The sequence below is a fragment of the Panthera onca genome, chromosome D2 (genome assembly GCF_046562875.1).
Source record: "Panthera onca isolate mPanOnc1 chromosome D2, mPanOnc1 haplotype 2, whole genome shotgun sequence".
NCBI classification, from domain to species: domain Eukaryota; kingdom Metazoa; phylum Chordata; class Mammalia; order Carnivora; family Felidae; genus Panthera; species Panthera onca.
Genome location: NC_138349.1, coordinates 76,355,334 through 76,369,259, shown reverse-complemented (window position 1 = coordinate 76,369,259; position 13,926 = coordinate 76,355,334). Strand labels below are relative to the sequence as shown.

The 13,926-nt window shown below is 41.2% G+C and overlaps 2 protein-coding genes across 5 annotated transcripts in view; one reads left to right on the top strand and one right to left on the bottom strand.

The window, feature by feature from the left end:
• The window catches only part of ERO1B (endoplasmic reticulum oxidoreductase 1 beta), a 68,437-nt gene extending 63,326 nt beyond the window's left edge, over positions 1 to 5,111 (top strand). For all 4 annotated transcript variants that reach the window (XM_078434186.2, XM_078434185.2, XM_078434183.1 and 1 more), the window contains 2 exons: positions 2,128 to 2,184; positions 4,780 to 5,111. In XM_078434186.2, coding sequence (XP_078290312.1) covers positions 2,128 to 2,184; positions 4,780 to 4,951 — 229 coding nt within the window. In that variant the 3' untranslated portion in view covers positions 4,952 to 5,111. The remainder of the gene's footprint in view (positions 1 to 2,127; positions 2,185 to 4,779) is intronic.
• Positions 5,112 to 5,557: 446 nt separating this feature from the next.
• The window catches only part of GPR137B (G protein-coupled receptor 137B), a 54,248-nt gene continuing 45,879 nt past the window's right edge, over positions 5,558 to 13,926 (bottom strand). The window contains exons 6-7 of the mRNA XM_060642878.3: positions 13,782 to 13,906; positions 5,558 to 12,293 (exon numbers count right to left, since the gene is read on the bottom strand). Of these exons, the coding sequence (XP_060498861.1) occupies positions 12,173 to 12,293; positions 13,782 to 13,906 (246 nt within the window). The 3' untranslated portion in view covers positions 5,558 to 12,172. The remainder of the gene's footprint in view (positions 12,294 to 13,781; positions 13,907 to 13,926) is intronic.

Below are 13,926 nucleotides of genomic sequence, written 5' to 3'. Positions count from 1 at the left end.
TTTCCTACACGAACAGCCATTTTCTGCTAGTTTCTACATTTGTATCAAATGGTTTGCATACGGCATTAATATACCCGTTGGGTGTTACGATATCCTGTAACGCGCCTCTGAAAGAGAGAAGCAGCAGGTAGACACAGGTGCGCCCGTGCCCTCCTGTGTACAAAGGTGTCACACGTCTCTTGGGTAATACGTTGTGAGGTCTGGGACTCCTCTCCACAGAGACTGTGCTGTGATGGCCCCTGGCAGTGCTGGCCAGTGTGTGGTCTCTGGGTGAAAGGAATCCCTGTGGTTAATTTGTGTGTAACCTTGGAGCTTTCTGATCCTCTGCCGTCTGTGTCTAAATCAGACTTCGAGCATGCTTTTTCATTCTGAACACCCCTCCTGCTATTTACTCAGCAATCTTTTCTTTAGTTTTGGGCCTTGGTTTCTTTGCTGTACCTTCATATGTATTTTGACAGGTTTTTTTTAGAAGTAGGTACTTTAACACACATGATTTTACACATTTATTTTGTTTAATAATTATACTGCTTTTTTCTGATAATCAAAAACTGTTTCAATCCTTTAGTATTCTGAGGATTAGAGTAAGAATTCATGGGGCGCCTGGGTGGCGCAGTCGGTTAAGCGTCCGACTTCAGCCAGGTCACGATCTCGCGGTCCGTGAGTTCGAGCCCCGCGTCGGGCTCTGGGCTGATGGCTCGGAGCCTGGAGCCTGCTTTGGATTCTGTGTCTCCCTCTCTCTCTGCCCCTCCCCCATTCATGCTCTGTCTCTCTCTGTCCCAAAAATAAATAAAAAAAAAAAAAAAAAAAAAAAAAAGAGTAAGAATTCATTTTCTATTAATCCACATCTTGCAAGCATCTTAGAAGAGTATAAAGAAAACATTGTTGAGACTCTAGAGAGCATGGACTTTTTGAGAGGCTGTGTGGTCATGGGATATGATGGACAGGTTGGAACCCATCTATTAGTTGGGTGACCCTGAAAAAGTACTGATTTATTTGAGCCTCAGTTTTCCTCAAATAGGACATCAAGGTTAATTTTATCTACCTTGTAGAATTTTTTCCTGATGACTGAGAGTATGTGTGTGATGCGCTCAGGACATTGCCTGGCATATCCTAAGCTTTTGATATAAGAAAACATATTAAGTACTTAGAGGAAAGAAAGACATTTAATACTGCATACTACATCATCTTATGTTCTAGAAAGAAAAACATTAGACTTTATTCTGTCAGCCCTAAATTGTACATAGGGTAACTGAGCTTATAGAATTATTTTTTGTGATTCCCATTCCAGAATTTTTGGGCCTGGACCCAGAAGCATGCATGCATTCATTAACTGATTCAGTAATTACTTATTGAACACCTTCAATATTGATGGGCATAGGGCACAGGTATTCACCATGAGATAAATAAACCATCTTTACCTCGTGGGGCTAATAGTCCCCCCATGTGGTAAAAAATCCACGTATAACTTTGGATTCCCCCAAATTGTAACTATTAATAGTCTACTGTTGATCAGTAAAACCTTAAAAATAGCATAAGCAGTCTAATAACACCTATTTCATACATTATATGTATTATGTACTGTAGTCTTAGAATAAAGTAAGCTGGAGAGAAGAAAGGTTATTAAGCAAATCATAAGAGAAAATACATTTACAGTACTGTATTTATTGAAAAAAATCTTTGTGTAAGTGGCCCCTTGCAGTTCAAACCTGTGCTCAAGGGTCACCTATAGTGTGTTTGGGGAGCGACAGGGAAGGACTGAATATTTGGAGAGGAAGGTGCACAATGAATTTATATGACCAACTGTAAATGATTTGAGATTCTTTATTGTAATGAGTTATTCATATCACGGTTCCCGTCATTAGTCTAGAATCTGTTGTTAGTAAGTGACATAGCTCCCTTTTCTCCTTCTAAGCCAAGACTGAGGAACCATACCTGTGTGTTTTGTCAGTCTTTAATCGTTAATTACAGCATGCTCATTTAAAAATGGAACTTCCATTGTTCAGTGTTACTTACCTTCTTTTATTTTGGATTTTGCTTTCAAATTATAGCTCATGTCACAGTATCAATAATTTGAAATATGTGCACATATTAACTGTCCTAATATGTTCTTTTTTTTTTCTTTTCTAGGCTTTCTACAAGTATAAGAGAGTTACAGAATTTTAAAGTCTTATTACAACACAGTAGGTAATAAAGGCTTTTATATGTCTAATTAGAGACATAATGTGACTGTGAAGCCTGTTAGTCTTGGACATTCAGCAGAAGGAGACTAATCTTCAAAGACTTGAAGAAAGAATTCTGAACTCTTAAAGAGAAAATTCAAATGTTCACTTGAATATTTATGATTCTTAATAGATTGTCAATTAGAGATATTTATAAATGAAGTATATGCTTTTAAAACATGTAAATTATACTAATTCTGTGTTTAATTTCATGTTTCCACTCGTTGAATATTCTGCTATTCTGTTTAGAACTGGTTTTGTTCTTACTCTATTATCCTTGATTTCCAGTTGTCCAACTTATATGACCATCCTGATAACACTGTTAGCAGTCTGTTCTGGAAGAAGAGAGCTAGAGAACAAATGTTGCTTAGAGCTGATATCCGTGATAAAAATTTATCAGTGATCTTTGAAACGTGTTTGGATTAGCTTTGCCTCATTCCGGGTGTCACCCTCTGTAACATGGGGGCGTCGGTGTGATGAATGGTACTTTCAGTGTAAGAATCCCCATCCCCAGGACCTCAACTTCAGTTTCCCTGGTGTTTATGTAAGATTTTTAGTTGCTGTTGTTGTGGCTGTTTTGGTCTAAAGGCCCTGCTTCTGTAGAGGTGAAAAAGCACCATCCCCTGTGCTGGCTGCCTGGCCGGACCCCCCAAGTGTGCCGTGGGCAGGTCTTCACCTAGAGCCTATCTTATATACCCATTTCCTTTGACTCTGTATTTCTCTGTCCGTACTCGAATTACAGAATTTTTGTTCACTTTGAGAAAACAAAAAAATTGCGTAAATATTTAAGTTTTGCCTTGATAAAATGTGAATGGGATTATATGGATCTGTAACGCCGCCTTCAAACATTATATGCACAAAATTTACTCTTTTAAATTAAGCATTTTTAAAGGAATTTTATTTTTATTTCATTTTAGAATACAATCTATGCAATCCCCTGTCAACCTGAATATCTTCGGTAGGTCATTCAAGCAGGTAGAGGAGTTCAAACCTCCGTGATGCTCCCCGTCCCTGCCTCTCTTTTCCTTTCAGTCCCTTGTATATAAATGGTACCTTGTGGGACTTGTACCAACAAGTGACTCTCAAGTCCTCAGCTTATTTTCTCAAGCTGGAGTTTAGATATCCTTAATATTTAAAATACTCTTTTTAAAGCTGTTAGATTAATTTGGAAGGAGGCATCTGTGTAGAAGTAATGCGGGGACATTTCTCCTTCAGTCTTTTATGAAGTGCTCTTAAACCCACATCTCACCTGCCAGAGTCTGAAATGTGTTCATTGATGATTTAGTGGAGTGTTTTAAATTGTGCTTCATTGGCTCACCCCTCTTTGAAAAATACTCGGTCATCCCTTGGAGGGATATGGCTGAAGGGGGGAGTAAGGTCTCACTAGTTAATTATTTTCTTACCCAATTTCTAACCTTTATAGACCCAGGGGTTTTTTGTTGTTGATGGTGGTGACTTGTTTGTTTGTTAAGTCGAATAAAACAGACCCGCTTGACTGGAGAGCCTTCTCTACTTTTTCTTTTCATTCTTAGGAATGTAAGTATTGTGCAGTGGGAGAGGGGGACCTTAAGGTAAAAAGTGAGTAAGTAATCTTATTGGTAAATTAGTAAGAATTATTCTTAGTGTTCATTCAGAGTTTAAGAAAATGTGAAAGTTTTGCACTTTGTCTATTACCGTAAGTTTAAAAAATCGTTTGGTAGTGTTACTTTACTGTTCCCTCTGTTAAAGATAAAACTGTTATTTAAATTCTGTTGACTGGAGAAAATCCTTGGTCATTTCCATTTATTGCTTTTTTTCTTTATGTGATTTGCTTGAAGCTTAGGAAAAATTGTATATTAGAGTGAGTTCTAGGAAATTAAAAGGTTAGGATTCAGTTCTTTTCAGGGTTTTAATGGATGTTTTCACTACCAAGAAAATAAACAAGTGAAGTATTCTTAAGCTGAAATTTATGTAACTTTATTTTACCGCAAATTGGATTGGGGGGGGGGCGGGGGGTGGTCAGCCTACATTTTCACGTATGTGTGTATCTCCTAAATGTATGTGTAGGAACCTCTGTTTTGTGCGCCCGGTGATACTGTATGATCTTTGTGATATAATGTGTTTTTCTAAGTCACAGACCCCCTTGTGCAGGGACACTAGAGCACTGAGTGTGTCGTGAAAACACGTGGCTGGTATCTCCTCCCACATTTTGTCTTCCTCTCGTCACCTGATTTAAAAATCCAGCACTTGATACTATAACTGACAGAAATGATTGTACCGGCTGATGAAGTAATGAAAATGAAGAAAAGGAAAATAATTCCTTCCTTCAACAGCATGGGTTTATTTTTTTTCCCCTTAAGTGGCATCTATATAAGTTAGAAATATTATATATTAAAACTGATAAAATTTGAATGCTTCTCCTGTGTTGATTCTTAGATTATCAAGAGGATCAGACAGAATACTAAGTTTTCAGCTTTGAAATTTAAGTCAAACGTGCTGACACGATAACGTTGTGAATTACTCAATACTTGTCAGCTCTGTGTGTATACGAAACCCTGCCATATTTTTGGACTTGACCTAGGTGCCACTGTGAGAAAGGACAGCTGTTTCCATCTACGTCAGCATCACCTTCAGCTGGAAGTTGGGGGACAGCCGACAGTCCAGCGCTCGGCAGTTTGCAGCCTGAAGTGCCCGCGGAACCCCTGGCTGTCCACCACAGCACGCAGACTGCTTCCGTGGGATCGCGGAAATGATTTGGTGAAACGTCACAGACACAGACATGCCCGCAGGTGGGTGTGCGTTCTAGCTTCAGATCTGAACAGGTGCAGCTTTGATTTTGAACACCGTTCTAATAATGTGTTGTGGTACCCACCAGACTGTAGAAAATGTGAATTAAAGTAAATGTTTCTGCGATCTTTCTTTTCTTGTTCCCTTCCCCCCCCCCCCCCCACCTCCATCCCCGCCCCGCCTTTGAAATGTTTCCTGTGATGAGCTGAGGATTTGATTATAGTTAGTGGAGAACTGAGAGAGGACGGAAGCAGTCAGAGCTGGTTTCTCGGAATGGCAGCCACCGGCCTCCAGCGTGCAGGGTTTCCTCGGGCTCCTGGTCGCTGCGGCAGCAGCAGTACGTAGGTCCGGTTACTAATCCGTTTTAGGAGAGAACGCAGAAGAGTGGATGACTAACTTGTCCGTAGTCACAAATTGTAGGTTGTGGGACTAAAGCTTAAAACCAGCAAGTCTGACTCCATGTCCCTTGCTCGGAATGTAGTGTATCTGTGTTATCACAGAAGTTGGCTTATAATACTCAACTAAAAATTGGGGACTTTGAGTATTTTTGGACTTGTTTTGAGTCACAAGGCTTTTCAAATATTCTTTATTTAATTTTCCAGATAAGTAATACATTCGCATGGTTGAAAAACCAAAAAATAGGAAAGGCCATACAGTGGAATGTCTTCTTTCTGTCCTTGGCCAACCTCCCATACTGCGGACCTCCGCCACCCTTCACCCCTCACCACAGCCTCTGCCCTTGGTCTCTTAGGTTTCCATCCACACTCTACTTAGGCTTTACACAAGCAAATACAAATGTAAAGTCTTCATTTTGCCTCTCATTTTTACCCAGGAGTAGCATCCTATACATACCATCTGCTTTTATTCACTTAATTTTTCTTGGTAGTCTTCCCGTATCACTAGTTACTTCACTCATTAAATAAACTTTTTTTTTTCTTTTTTTTTTTTTTTTTTTTTTTTACTAACTGCTCGATATTCCATAGTGTGAATGGACAGTCGTTTAATGAACCAACGCCCTACTAATGGGCATGTGTCATTCCACACATATGTAAATATGTACTTGTAGAATAAATTCCGCAAAATGGAATTGTTGGGTCACAGGCCATATACATTTATAATTTTGAAAGATAGACCGTTTCCCTCCACGGAGGCAATTTTACCGGATTGACGGATCTACCTGCTTACCCGCCACCTTACCTACATGGATGTGGGTTTGATGTTTGCTGTTCTGATAGATACAAAATTGTGTATCAGTGTGTTTTAGTTTTGATTTTTCTTATTACCAGCGAGACTGACTCCTTTTAACATGTTTAAAATCCATGTTGTTTGTACATCTTTCCTTTTGTGTTCGTATCTTTTACCCATTTTTGTACTACACCGTTGATCTTCTGTTTCTGCGAGTGCTTTGTTACAGATATTAATCCTTTGTATTTTTTTTTTTTTTCTATTTGGTGTCTGTCTTGTGACTTGGCTTATTTAGGATAGCTTTGCCATGCAATTTTTTTTAATGCAGTCTAATTTATCAGTTTCTCAGTGGTTTCTGGACTTTGAGTCAGAGTTAGGAATACCTTCTTACTTTCAGAGCAGTGATTCACCTACCTTTTCTTTTAGAACTTTCATGGCTTTTTTTAGATCGGAATTTGATTCCTTTGGAGTATGTCCTGGCATGGGGTGTAAGTTATGGATTCGACCCAATTTCTTCCTGCCTGATTACTCAGTTGTTCCAGTGTCATTACTGGACAGTTCATCTTGTCCTCACCAGTCTGAGATGCTACATTTATTGTATCTAACACCCTACATGCATTTAGGTCTGTATCTGGGTTCTCCGCTGCATCGGCCTGTTGACTCAGGTACCAGTACCCCGGTTATTTTAATTACTCGGGGTCTGTGTTTAAATATCTGGTGTGGTGGTCCCCTCTTCTCCCCAACCTCCCCTTTTTTAAAAAAAACAGTTTTCTTTAGCTTTGCTTTATTCCATATGAGTTTTAAAAACATTCTTGAACATACAGACCATGCTAGAACTTGGCCCTATTCGGTGTTTTCTCTGGAGAGTTGCCCTTTTAAGCACCTAATGTGTCCCTACTCTTTTTATTCTTTACCGGATAAGAATCTACTTTTTACTGCCTGTTGTGTTCATTATTTCAGTGTTTCACCTGCCAGTGCCCAGACAGGTGAGGGCCACGACTGGGCAGGCGGTGCCTGTGTAGACCTATTTTCATCTCCATGCTCCTGTTTTAAGATGGAGTTCTCAAATGATTCCTAGAGGCTATCTTTACGTAAAATCCTTATTTCCTTTTTTATTCCATTATGAATTCTTTACCCGAAAGCTACATATCTGTCAGACTCCTCAGAAAACAGGGATAGGCCGTTATAGGAATATTATACTTGTCAAATCAATACATAGCAGATACAAGTGCAAATCAAAGAAGTTACCCTTAAAAAAGACACTGTCTACCACAAGAACAGGATTGGACTGTTCATTCACTGTTGTGGGTGTTGGGACAAATACCCCAGCCATCATGTAGCTTATGAATTACGTAACCTAACTAGGCTATCCCTAGCTTCTAGCGAGGACACACCCAGGAATAGCTAACATAGAAACCTGTCTCGCAGAGAAGATGCCCTCAGTGTGAACACATCTTCGTGTCTTTCTGATGATGCCATCAAGTTGTCACAGATGGATTAAAATCACACAGTAACACCCCTCACTCACAGCAGAGTCCACATTCTTCAGGCAGCACTCGGATAAATTATTTAACTTTCCATACGGATTTCCTTCACAGAATATGCCTCCGAATGGGAAAGTGTTCTCCACTGCGTAGGTGTTGGGTCTGCAAACTTCAGTAAGGGGACAGCAGGCCACGGGTACTCGGTAACACAAACTGAATGGCTCTGACAAAACATTTGTTCTTCCTAAACATACCGTTTTATATCTCAATTAATGCCCGAATTCAAGGAGCACCATGTGGGGACCGCCAAGGGACTGGAGGGGCTGTTGTCGGTTAGCAAGATTCGCGGGAAACTGAGGTTCAGAGAAAGGGAGGGATTTAGAGGGAAGTCACAAATCTAGCTTGAGGAAGCAGGCATCTGATCTCCAGTTTTGGCCACGCTGAAGTTCAGAGGCAGAAAACCTGGAGATAAAGAGGCTTAATGTTCTGAGCCTTAACGTTGCAAAAGGGAAGACAGATTTGGAGGCTATGCTGGAATGAAGTATCATCAGTTTCTGGGCAGAGAGAGGAGAGGTTTCAGCCACAGGTCAGAGAAAAGATGAAAATCCAGCTTTGGAGGAACCAGGTGGATTCCATCAGGAGCTGGTGATTTGGAGCCGAGGACTTGGATCCCCTAATTGATGATCGGGGCGGTCCACCTCAGAACTCCACACGGAGGGACCCTCCGTGAAGGCCCAGGCCCCGAGGAGCTGTGTGACCGGCACAGGGAATCCACAGTGATATCTAGGTTGGGGGTACGGGGACATCTTTAGCTGCTTCCAGGTATGCTGACCCACTGGCACAAGGCCTTTGCATATATTCCTGCTAAGGGCTGAGAGGAGAGTTAATGGAAGGGTGCTGCTGAGTTTACACCTTGGACCCACAGACTGGCAAACACCCAATAATCCCAGTGTCCAGCACATAATAAGCACTCTATAGACACTGACAGGGTTCCACTCCCTTCGTTCCTTAAATGTTTCCTCACTTGAATCACTTTACGGTTTCTGATGAGAATTCCATTATTTTAGCCTGATCCTTTCCAACAGCTCCTCTCTCTGGACCATGAGAAGCCTTAAAATAGCATTGTGCACAGTTAGAAACTTTTTTAATTAGTGAAATTCTCACTAACCTGGGACAAAAAATGGAAAGGCCTAGGAGTTAGGTCTTTGATGGACCTGACACTTGTCTAGGTTTTATTATACATCCTCTAAAGTGAAAAGGTATTTTTTAAACAAAGTTTCTTCAGTTGGAAACCTTCAAAAAAGGTTCAAATACTTAAACCCATTTAATTCTAATGTAAATTTACCTTTATTGAAAAAATAAAAGCAATGTTCTAAAAAAATAAAAAGAATATTCTAGTAATATCTACTATGAGTAAATATAAATGAGAACCTTTTCCTCCAAGCACTTTTCGTGCTCTAGGATTTACTAATGCTTATTCCTTTCCTCTTAATAGGAATTAAGTGTTCAAGGCCAACAAAGAGCAGTTCTGTTGGATTTTGGTAAAAGGGTATCTGGGGACGCACTTGCAGGTGTCCCTGATTTACGCAGCTAAACAAGCCCAGTTTTAACAACGTGCCTGATACATTCAAGAGAGAACTGGCATAACTAAATATGATTGATGTGTAGAGTGCAACCGTCAAAACTTCTTACAGTCCCAGCTCCGTGTATCACAATCACTGGCTCAATTAAACAGGTTAATTGTAGAAAGAAAAAAAGAGCCGATGAAAGGTATCCACACGACTCAGCTGGCACCTGTAGACCGTTACCTGCAGGGGTGCACACCCATTCTGCAAGATCTCCAGCAGGTGCACAGAAATACTTAGCCTTTTAGAGCAGAATCAGACTTAGTCCACAATTTTCAGTGACTCTGCCTCTTCCCCATTTTTAACTTTTAAACGACCAGGGTTTAAATTTCATCATGTTGCCTTAAAACAGGAGGACACGTGGATATTTTACAACCAGTAATCCCTACTCCTTGTCTTCTCTTAGCCTTTCATATATTTTTTTTAATTTTTTTAATATTTATTGTTGAGATAGAGACAGAGCATGAACAGGGGAGGGTCAGAGAGAGAGGGATACACAGAATCTGAAACAGGCTCCAGGCTCTGAGCTGTCAGCACAGAGCCCGACGCAGGGCTTGAACTCACGGACCGTGAGATCATGACCTGAGCCGAAGCCGGCCACTTAACCGACTGAGCCACCCAGGCGCCCCAGCCTTTCATATTTCACGTAAGCAGTAGTAGCTTTGTTAGTGTACCTATTTCACAACACTTAGGAAACTAAAGGAAATTTTCATTTCCCTTTTCATACCATACCTGTAACATTTCACAGGGTACACGTGGTCATTTACTAGGAGAGAGTTTGATACAATCCTATTTTTTACATTCTAAATGTGTTTACAATACTTGTGCTTTAGCAATACTTTTTAGAAAGGGGAAGAGAAATATAGGCTCTTAGAACATTTTTATCTTTTCCAGTAAAAAAAAATAGTTCAAATAGCTTTATCATAAAAATAGAATTTTGGCTTTTATCGGTTAATGCTGGGTATTTAATTTTCCTGCCAGTAGTGATAGAATAATGTGTTGATACAGCAGGAGTAGAATAATTGGATGATTTTAGTGATTTATTATTATATTAAAAAAATATACCTACCCTTGAATGATCTTAAGTACTTTCTGAAAGCATGATCTAAAGTTTTAAGCATATGCCGGGGCTGCCTTTAAATTTTCCTAAGTATTAGTAACAAAGACAGTATGACAAGTCAGGTGTTCTTAAAGTTATTTAGAATGACAACTTACAATATAATAGGCAACCCAAGTAATCAGTGCAAATTTTGCTTCAGTGTACAATTTTCCCTGACAGTAACTATTTTCAATGATGTGTGACCCCAATTCTTCCATATACTAAAAGGCAAGAATGCTGTTATGTGGGATTCTGCAGGATAAACGTGTTCTGTACAAATGACATAACCCAATCACAAACCATTTATGACTCGAGATGGCAATTTTAAATACTATCAAGAGAAAGTAGACTTGATCTCTGTGAATGAAATCAGTGCCCAGAGATAAGTTATTTCTGAAGACCACAAAAAAAAAAAAAAGACATTTTGAAATGGGTTTCATCCTGAAGGCAGAGCTTATTAATATAACTTTCTCTTCATCTCCTCCTCCTGTCCCGAGATGTAAGATTTCGTAGGCAGAGCAGATACTTTCTGGTAACAGCACTTCCTCTAGTACCTTCTCTCCGATTTACAGAAGATCAGAGCATTCAACTGACAGAGCCATGCAGCACGGTTTTGCATTAGAGGCGGTTTTACTTCTAGAAGATCTTGGAGGTTTCAGAGTAGCACCTGTGGCTGGGGAACCAGTATTTGAGGACAGGGGTCTCATTTAAACGGAAGAGGACTTCTAAGCAATCGTCTGGAACACACCCTTTTGCGTGGCTAAGAGGCAGGAATCCTGCTACAGAAAACTGCCCTTTTTAAAGTTGCAGTTTCTAATAGGCTGCTCGCAGCGCTATTTAAAAATAAAGGGCATTACTCGAGATATGGAGATACGGTGGGAAATTACAGGAAACCTGTTGAGTCTTCTGGATCAAGGGCATTTATGACTCATCCCCTTGCGAGAACCTCTCCTTTGTTCCTTGAAGGTAAGGAACCATCGGTGCTTTGGGAATGGCGCTGTCCTGCAGAGGCCCTCAGGTACCGCTTATCAGATTTCACCGGGCTGAAAAACCAGGCAAAGTTTCCACATAGAGCAGAGCACGTTTAATAGTGTGAGTCCACTCGGTTTTTAACACACCGACTCATCACCGAAGCGTATGCATTAGTGCCCTGTTGATACCACCTTTTTGGCAAAATTTAGGAGATTAGTTGAGGGAACAACTGCCTGGATCTTAACTCAGAGGAAGGGGCCAATTACCTGGTACAAGTCCTGGACATTCTCCTACATCATAACTTTTAACACTGGAGTTGCAACTGGCTTTCCGAGATGTCAACTGTATTTCGAGTTGATTCAGAAGCTTCGGATCTGCATGACCCGAAGAGGTGAGGACCTAAAGAACACTTTAGTCCAAAAGCCTTAAACAACCATCAGACCATGTACTGTATGCTTTTAAAGTGAATTATGCATAAAAGTCTGTGCAAACTACAAACATATATTGCAATAACATTCTCAAAAAATCCTAGTATATATTTTAGCATTATTAAGTTATATAAAATACATCTTTATAAAAGTACAGAATTTTTTTAAAGTTTAAATTATACCCACTGAAATAGGTGGCCAGGCTCACTTTTTAGTACTAAAATAAGGTTTTTATCAATCTAAATTATTGCTTAGTCCTATGGAGCCATTAGAAACCTGTAACAAATAAAAATCAAGTCCTATTTCTTAAGGAAAAGTGCCTTATTAAAAATTCAGCTGTCATTAAGTTAGTCTCTCTGAAGCCTCTCACTTGAGGAATCTTCCATAAAATTTTTTACTGATGCTGCCCCTGGCTTGGCTTGTCAGGATCCAACATGGAGTCTGGTTGGAAAGTTCCCACCTGTGCCAGGAAGCTGTTTGTTTGCTGTCCCCAGTCATAGTAGTCTGGAGCAAAACTTAAAAAGAAAAAGACATATTGGTGACTTGGAACGCTGTACTTCCTCCTGATGACCTATTTTAGATGGACAGAACTGGGGGTTTTGTGGATAGTGTAGACAAGCCCAGTTTTTTAAAGTAGCTTCTTGAAGTCCATGTGCAGTGGCCAGAAGTTCACCCGCAAAAACCTACTGAACGCTGTGCAGCCCAGAAGCATCGTATTAGAACCGTAAGCCAATCACTACGTATAACAAAATATTCCACCAGCAAATTGTGTCTGACAGCTCTGGACAGGTAACTTCGCACTGATTTTTGTCATGTGTCGAACACTCGTAGAATCAATAACTGCCCTGTTGGGCTTCTGTGAGTTAATACCTGTAAAGTGCTTAGAACAGTATCTCAGCGTCTAGTAAGCCCTCAACAGTGTACTTTTTATATTCTTCTCACCTTCCATGTAATAGAAAAGGGATCATCTTCCACAAGGGGAGTGAGGACCCTCTCAGCTCTAGGCTGCCTTTGGCAGGTGAGAGGCCAAGGCAGCTCCAGCAGGACAGGGAGGGACACACACAGCGAGAGGGAAATGTGGTGGGGGAAAGGGATGAGAGAACATTCTAGGGAGGAGGGTGAGAACAACTTTTGACCTCGGGAAGTCCTTGGTTATTGGCTCCCCTCCAGATTTCTGTGTTCTACACATCTGCTGCTGTGGTCTGTGGGTTGCTGTGCTTTCCCCAAGCACCATCTTGGATTCTGTCTGGTTCGCTGCTCCCTCATCTAGTGAGCAAACCATGTGTCCCCCAAGCTTTTCCTCAGTTCTGTGTCCCTAACACAAGGGCGCCTCTCACGTTTTCCAAGGACATTTATTGTTCGTAATAAGGAGTAAAAAAGCTAGCTTATCTTCTATCATTCCATCCTGAGGGTGGAGTTGGCGGGGGGGGGGGTAATTTATGTTAAAATGTTAATGATCACCCTTTAAATGTACAAAGGATTGCAAAAATAATAATAATAAGCTTTCACTTCCAAGAAACACACTTCCAAGAAACGAGGCCTGAAGCCTCCCTTTCACAGCAAGCGAACGGGGTCCTGGGACCACAAGCCCCAGCAGAGAGGCGCTAGGTAAGCACCAGCTCAGCCCTTTTTGCTTCTCTCCCTGCTGCTGGCCCTGAAGTCCCAGGTTCACAGGCCGCAAGAGGGGACACGATGATCACTGGGCCCTGGGGAGTAGCTAAGCATCACAGGCTGAAAAGGGGGAAGGGAACCCCAGTAGCTCCCAGAAGCTCCCGCCCCTCCTGTCTGCTGCAGAGTAAGGAAGCATAATCCTGGGGGCGGGCCTCTCAGGCTGCACTTAGTCTGCTAGTCAGGGGCTTCTCCTCCCTCCGTTTCCTCTTTGCCACACAGCCTCCAGCTCCAGGGCTATTTTACATGGGCGTTTTCTCTTGGGTTGAATCGATTTCACCAGTGCAGTCCTCAGCCTACTAACCATGCCTCTCTACCTTGAACTGGGGTCTCACCTTCCCTGAAGTCCCTGAGGGGCGATGTTCCAGGCAAGGTCATCATCACTATCGTATCTTCGAGGGTTGTCAAAGAAGTAAGATCTGGGGCTGAATCCGTGGCTGGGGACCATCCCAGGGTTCGTCTAGAAAGACAGTTAATTGT